Source organism: Rhagoletis pomonella, unplaced genomic scaffold (genome assembly GCF_013731165.1).
Source record: "Rhagoletis pomonella isolate Grant_MI unplaced genomic scaffold, Rhpom_1.0 Rhpom_scaffold_00212, whole genome shotgun sequence".
NCBI lineage: Eukaryota > Metazoa > Arthropoda > Insecta > Diptera > Tephritidae > Rhagoletis > Rhagoletis pomonella.
Genome location: NW_023458766.1, coordinates 66,021 through 73,060, shown reverse-complemented (window position 1 = coordinate 73,060; position 7,040 = coordinate 66,021). Strand labels below are relative to the sequence as shown.

Below are 7,040 nucleotides of genomic sequence, written 5' to 3'. Positions count from 1 at the left end.
TTTGGAGACTTCAGAAGTGAAATATTCGTATTCGATCAAAAAATATTAGTTTTAAACAATTTTAGAGTAATTCTTTGAAAAAATTTATTTTCCTCCTGTTACAGCCGGTTTCACCAGCAGTTTAAATGGCTATAAAATATATGGATAAATATTAGCCACTTAAAAAGAAAATACTAGTCTTATTTTCGATATTCTTCCGTTCTGGTGGCAGCGGTAAAATCTCAAAAAAAAAAAATTTATTTTCTTTTGTATTTTTGGACCACCCTAATGTATGCATATATGCGTCTGTATGTACATTTGTACATGTACATTCGAGAGTCTCACGGTCCAGCCAAACAACAATAGGACTTCTTTCCCCAAGCAAATTAAAATTTTTATAAATTATATAGCTCCTACCAAAATATTTTGGCTCATCGTGAGATAAACCGCGTTGGCGAAGTTCATAAAATTCGTGTTTTCATGAATGAATAATTTAAAAAAAGAATTGCGTTTAAGTTTAACCGACTTCAAAAAAAGCGAAAAAGTTATCAATTTGTCGGAATATTTGTTTTTTTGTTACTTTAAACCACGTTAACCGACTTCAATAATTCTTTTTTTAAAGGCGTCTCCGAGGTGGTGCCATACTAATTTGGTTAGATCCGATCATTCGCTCATGAAGAAATTAACGGTACTCTTAAATTTGTATATGCGAATTGAAGTCGGTTTTTTTTTTTGCTTAAAAATCACTTTTTTTGAAAATTCTACCAACATGTTAAACATATTTTTAAAGTTTTATGTGAATAAATCAACCATTTTTAGTGGGCTTTTATTTCAAAGTTATTAATGAAAGGGTTTTTTTTTACTTCTTTACTGTTTATAAAATTCAGTCAGCAAAGATAGAGTTAAAAAAAAAAAATCGTGGTGCGAGATGAAAAAATTGGATTTAAGATATGAGCTGAGTTATACAAGTATCCTTGCCATTTATTTAGATTTAAGAAATTTTTTCTTTATAATCTTAAGGCATATATTTTATGTCTACATTCAAGGGACTTCATTGTAACGAAAAACGCACCCCGTTTATAATTTATAATTTAATAGTTTAATTATAATAAAATATTTTGGTAAGAACCATTAAGATTAAAATTGATATGATTCGCTTTGGAAAGCCGCAGTTTTTTCTTTGTTCGTGAGGTATCCTAATAATCATGAACGTACTCTTCTTAAAAGTAAAAAGGAACTAATAGTGTTAAAAAATATATATTTTTCTGAAATGCTCTTCACTTCACACCTCTGCTAATTTAGCAGTAACTGCTTTTCAACTCTTGAATATTCAATTCACCATAAAGCGCATCCATGGACAAAATGTGTCGTGAGTGCTTGGGTTTGCCTTCTACCTAAATCCGCATCATAGTGGCCGTTGAAAACAGCTTCTAGAGACGATGCCGCTGCCTGTACTATTACGTTGAATTCGACGGCGTCGGATCATTTCATGACTCATCTGGCCAGTTGTCGGCAGCGGCCATTGCATCTGAGATTGACGCTGCTTCCGATGTGAGAGCATTTCCTTTAGTGCAAAAAAGGCGGCAACACGTAACTGTGAGTCACGTTGGCACCTTGGCCTGGCCCACTGCCATTCTCCTCATTCTTGATCACAGTTTGTAGGCTGGAAGTGGTGCCATCACTGCTCGGATCGTCCACACTTTGTGAGCCCACCGATCCTGTTACAATAGTACCGTAGTGTTGTTGTTTCATTACCGCATTGTGACCATCGTGTGAGTGTGATTGAGCCTCTGCTATGTGGCAGCCTCCATTGGCATGGTGCGGATCCAAGGGGCTTAGTGTGTGCGGCACACCACCCACGCTCACATATTTCCCCTCCTCACTAGATAGATATTTTCCATTACTTGTGACCTGATGATGCATAACTACGACATTGTGGTCGCCCATATGACCAGAGGCATTGTTGGCCTCATCCAACGGCGATGTGCCATAGCCGCCATCGGTGGAGTGTATTTTATGCGTTGCGCCGCCATCATCCGCACCACTACCAGGGCCACCCATTTCCAACCGGGGTGGACTGCCATATTCGAAATGGCGCATGGGGAAGAGTTGACTTTCGTGGACGTAGGTGCCGTATTGGCTCGAATAAGTACCATAAGGACTGGCGGCCGGTGAGAGCAGACTGAATTGGGGGCTCAGTTCATACGGTGGTTGATAGCTTGTCCAGCTATCCATGCTGCCTGGTGGCGTAACGGTAGTCGTTTGTGGGAAGGTAGCAAACGGTGGTCCGAGCGGCGTGTTCATTGAGGAGGTGGGCGGTGTGCTTGTCTTGATGAAGCCGGTTTTCCGCGGTGGTTCATGCTTGCGCCACTTAGCTCGGCGGTTCTGAAACCACACTTGAACTCGAGATTCGCTTAGGTTAAGTTTAATGGCGAGCTCTTCGCGTGCGAACACATCTGGATAAGGGGCACGCTCAAAGGCACGTTCCAGTTCTTCCAGCTGGTAAGCCGTAAACGTGGTTCTAAAAAGAAAGTAACAAAAAATAAAGAATTTGATGAAATTGAAAAGTTTGTACTAAGTTCTATCAATGGGAATAAAGTCAAGCCAGCGAGCCGAAGATAAAGCCGTAGTGCAACTTAAAGTAAAAATACGGGCTTACTGGGAAACTGGGAAATGGGAAAGATCAATTTACCGATTTCCTAAAAGCATAAACAGACGGCAGCGTTGATCCGGATCAACTCGGGAATTAACTGCAGTTGATCCGGATTAAGTCCGAGTTAATCCGGATCGACGCTGCCTTCTGTTTAAACTTTAACTGTGAGTCGAGTAAACCGGGCCATCCTAAATAAGTTGTTGTTTGGAAAGAATTTTACATTTTCACAAGTATTAAGAAATTGCCTAAAATTGTTTAATTTTTTTTAAGTATTAATTGCCCAATTATTTTCTATTTTTAAACTCAATATTAATTTTTGCTCTTTTTTCTTTTCAATAAATTGCTCTACAATTTTTACTAATACTGGAAACCTTCATACAAAACATATTCGCTCAATTTTTCATTAGTAAAATCAGTGAAAATGTTTCCTTTTTCATACTTTTCTTCATCACTGTGCTCACCGACATGCTTTCTACAATCCTCTCATACAATGCTCGCACATAGTAGGCAACTCGTCCGAAAATATTTGCAAATTTCTTAAAATAAATCTTATTTGGCATTTAGTAGGAATCCAAAATTATTAGTAGTAACACCAGAGTTGGAGGATAAAAAGAAATATTCTGGCCAAGGCACATCAAACAGGTAGTAGAATTACAGCAAAAACAACATTTGCATAAACTTTGTTTTTGCTTATGGTAGATATCTAAAGTGTCGAAAAATTGTCTACATTTTTACATTTTTTAAATATAGAAAAAAAAAAAAATTGGTGCGACTTTATTTCTTTGCTTTGCAGGACCCAATAATTAGCATTTATGCTGCTGCGTTATAAAGGCTAATTTTCAATTCCTTTTTTGCCAATTTAGAATGTTTGTGAAAAAAAAATTTAAAATATTGGATAGTTTAAATTTCAGAAGAAAATTTCTTTTTAAGGGGCAGATAAATTTTATTACCTATTTGAGAAAGCGGCCGCTAGTAACTTTATTTGTAGCTTGTTAATTCGAAACTCTGTACTCTGGCTTGACGCAGTTGAATATTAGCTCCGATCCCATACTTTTCATGTAAAACCCTATAAAATTGTCAAACAGCAAAAAGTAACGGAACAAAAACGCATTTTTCCTGTAAAAACGTGAAACAGCTTACAGAAGGAAGAGTTCGGGTAAAATCTTGAAACTTCATTCTCTACCCAACTCTCCAAAAATCGCTCTCATTTACAGGATTTTGGAGTGCGGGATCATTTTTCTTGTAACTTCATGGAGTACTGGATCAGAGCAGTTATAAAACCCAGCACTGAAGATTCCGATGTTATTCGTCGAGGAAAATAAATGTTTACAAACATTAAATTAAAAATCGATCTAGCTTTTTTTTTTTTTTAACTCTACAACTTCAATTGCACTTTTCCTGGGATACGAAAATTGCAAACCAAAGGCTAGTCTCTACGAGGAGGCATTGGTGTTATTGGAAAGGTTAAAAAAATTAATTTCAGAATTATGAATATTTAAAAATATTTAATTCAGTTTGGAAAAGAATTGATGAATTCTTATATTTGTATAATACAGATCACATTATTTGTAATTACAGGAAAAAAAAATGAGAACAACATTTGTACTAGGAATGTTAGTCCCGGGATCCCGGACTTTTTTTGGCAAATAATCCCGGGATTTTCGGTATTTCTAATTTGCACTGATGGCAATAAAAGAAATTCCTTTTCTTGACCAGTAGGCTATATTTCTTTTTTCCTTTAATATCTAATTAATATTTTTTTATAAATGTCTACATATAACATCGCGCAATAGTAAACTTTAAACACAAATATGAATGTATTTGCGAAGCCATGGACCAAATATAGTAAAATTGCGTCTTTAGTTTTACACTCTGACGTCAGTAGATAATTCAAAAACGATTTAAAAAATTCAGTGAAATGTGCTTCGAGAAAAGGTATGGTATCATGATTTATTTTGGAACGAATTTCCGTCATCCCTTGTCAAGTTTGGTTTGCAGACAAACCGGTTTCGGCGTTGTGCCATCTTCAGTGTCATTGGTATCATATTAAAGAGGAGTTTCTGAAGAATTTAAACAGATTCAATTGAAAATGCCCCTTTAAAATTTTATCCCTGAAATTTCGCAATATTAATTTTTAAAAAATTATATGTTAAGGACTGATATAAATTCAATCACATCCTCGAATTTCATCCTTCTAACTTTATCAGCTTATAAAATTTCTATTCGTCCTTGTGAATACAAAAAATTTAATTTTTTTTTAATTCTAAAGAAATTTTTTCTAGCATTTGGTACCTATATTTTTATGATAAAAACACTACTTAAAATAAAAAAAGTAGGTTTCAAACAAATAAAGCGTTATTTCCATTTCGAAGGGGAAATAGCGCTCACCAATAAAAGGAAAAAAACGCCGCAAGCAGTGCAAAGTATGCATAAATGAGCTATTAGTCATAAATTGCAGACAGTTGACTATGAGGAGCTGTTTTGTTATGTGATGGCGATTTGCTGCTAGAAAACATTTTTTTCAGCAAGTATTTTGTATCTCAATTTCAGTTACTAACATATTTGTTTCTTTACAGAATAGCCATACAATTTTATATAAACTAAAGTTCGTCAGTTGTGATTTTCTTCATTACAGTAGTTTTTAAGTAGCATAGAAAATAATTGTTTGATGTAGTAGTTGATGTTAAAGTCGATTAATTCTTTAGTGAGTAATATACCGACTTTTGTGCAGAGCTGAATATTAAAAGAAAATGAGTTAGGGCCTTTCTATATTAAGGTAACATTATGTTAATCACGAAAGGGCTCACTGTTTGCTTAAACTCTGAAAATCATATAATCTAGATGCCTTATCCGCTACATACCTACCAAAAAATCAATGAAAAAAAAAATAAATAAAAATACCTCCCACTGTCCTCATTTAATTAGACATAAAAAGCGCCAGTCTAATACTTAATAAGTGGCTCTAACTGCGAGAGTGGATTCGATATTAAAGTGTCAGATAAAAGTCTGGATTTCCTGCTGCTTATATTGCGCCAAAAGAAAAAAGGTGGATAATTATATTTGTAATTATTTCATTGCTTACCGAGTTTTCTTCTTCTTGATGCCATTGGTGTCGCCCTTCTTCTTGTCATTCTTACTTTTTGCTGCCGGTGTCGACGATTGGGGACCGCTTGCGCTGCTATTGCCGCCATTGCCATTGTTGGTTCCATTGCCGCCGCTAACATTTGAATTTATATCGCCACCGCTGCCATTTATGGACGCCATTTGACACATCTCATCCGCCTTTTTATGCTTGTTGTTATGGTTGTTGCCCGATGGTGTATTGCTTACTGTGCCACCAGCTTGTGTCACCGTTACGCCCGTCATTGTAACGCCCACCACACTTGTTGCACCATTGTTGCTATGGATCAGAATGCCTTCCCCAGCGCCGCTATGCGTCATATTGCTAGAGATTAGGCCATTTGCTTGCTGCGCAGACTCATTCCCATTTAACACTATTGTGCCGCCACCGCCACCGCCACCGTCATGTCCGTGTTGTGTGTGATGGGGACTGGATCCGTAGAGCTGTTGCATGTGCTGTTCATACTCCAATTTAGCAGCTGCGGCGGCAGAGTTTGGCGAATAGTCGAGCTTTCCGTTGCTCCCCGACATGTGTGAGTGGTAATCGGCTAGCATGGGGGCTTGATGTTGGCTGTGCATTTGCTTGTGGTGCAGCATGCCATTTGGACTGGCGACACCTCCGCTGGCCGGCGGTGGTGGAGGTGGTGTGGCTGAGTACTGGTGCGGATGTGCGGCGTGGTGATCGATTTTGTGCTGATTGTTGGCATTGGGCACAACGGTAGTGGTGTACTCGTACTTCTGAGTAGGTGAGTAGCAACCCATTTTATTCACAGAACTGTAATCTAATTTCTGACCATAGTCAGATGTTTTGTAGGGATCTAGTTTTGGCGAGCCACCTGGTAGAAGTGTATTACAGTCGGGCAATCGTTGGCTGCACATCTCGCCACTGCCGTTGTGTTGCAGTACAGAGTTTGGCGGCAGGCCCAACATGACTGGATGTAGACCGTGATGGCCAGCGCTGGAAACTCCGGTGGCGGAAGGTGCTAGAGGCTTGGCTCCTAGAGGACTAAGTGGACCTGAGAAATCGTTGAAGATCTGGTCATCGAAGGGGGGCGTGCTCCATGTTTACTTGAAAATCGTTCAGTGCTTCACTGCTGGCGCAAAAGTTTGTGTCTAACATCAGTGAGGAGGGTGAAGCAAGCGCTTATGCCAAGTGAGTTGGGAAACGAATGGAAGTTTCCTTCGAAAAATGCCTCTTATCGATGAGCTATGAACTGGAGCGCAGTTCGCGTAAAATGCTGTAGCCGATTAAATTATTTATTTTGCTGTCTATAGGCGCGCATTGGGA

The 7,040-nt window shown here is 38.1% G+C and overlaps 1 protein-coding gene and 1 long non-coding RNA gene across 2 annotated transcripts; one reads left to right on the top strand and one right to left on the bottom strand.

The window, feature by feature from the left end:
• Nucleotides 1-908: 908 nt before the first annotated feature.
• LOC118750355 (homeobox protein vnd-like) lies at nt 909-6,872 on the bottom strand. The gene is given in 3 exon segments (XM_036485075.1): nt 909-2,500; nt 5,715-6,802; nt 6,804-6,872. Coding segments are annotated over 3 exon segments (2,112 nt in total). The 3' UTR covers nt 909-1,545.
• Nucleotides 6,336-7,040, top strand: LOC118750356. The gene is made up of 2 exons (XR_004994385.1): nt 6,336-6,498; nt 6,552-7,040. It is a non-coding gene; the product is annotated as an uncharacterized LOC118750356 (long non-coding RNA).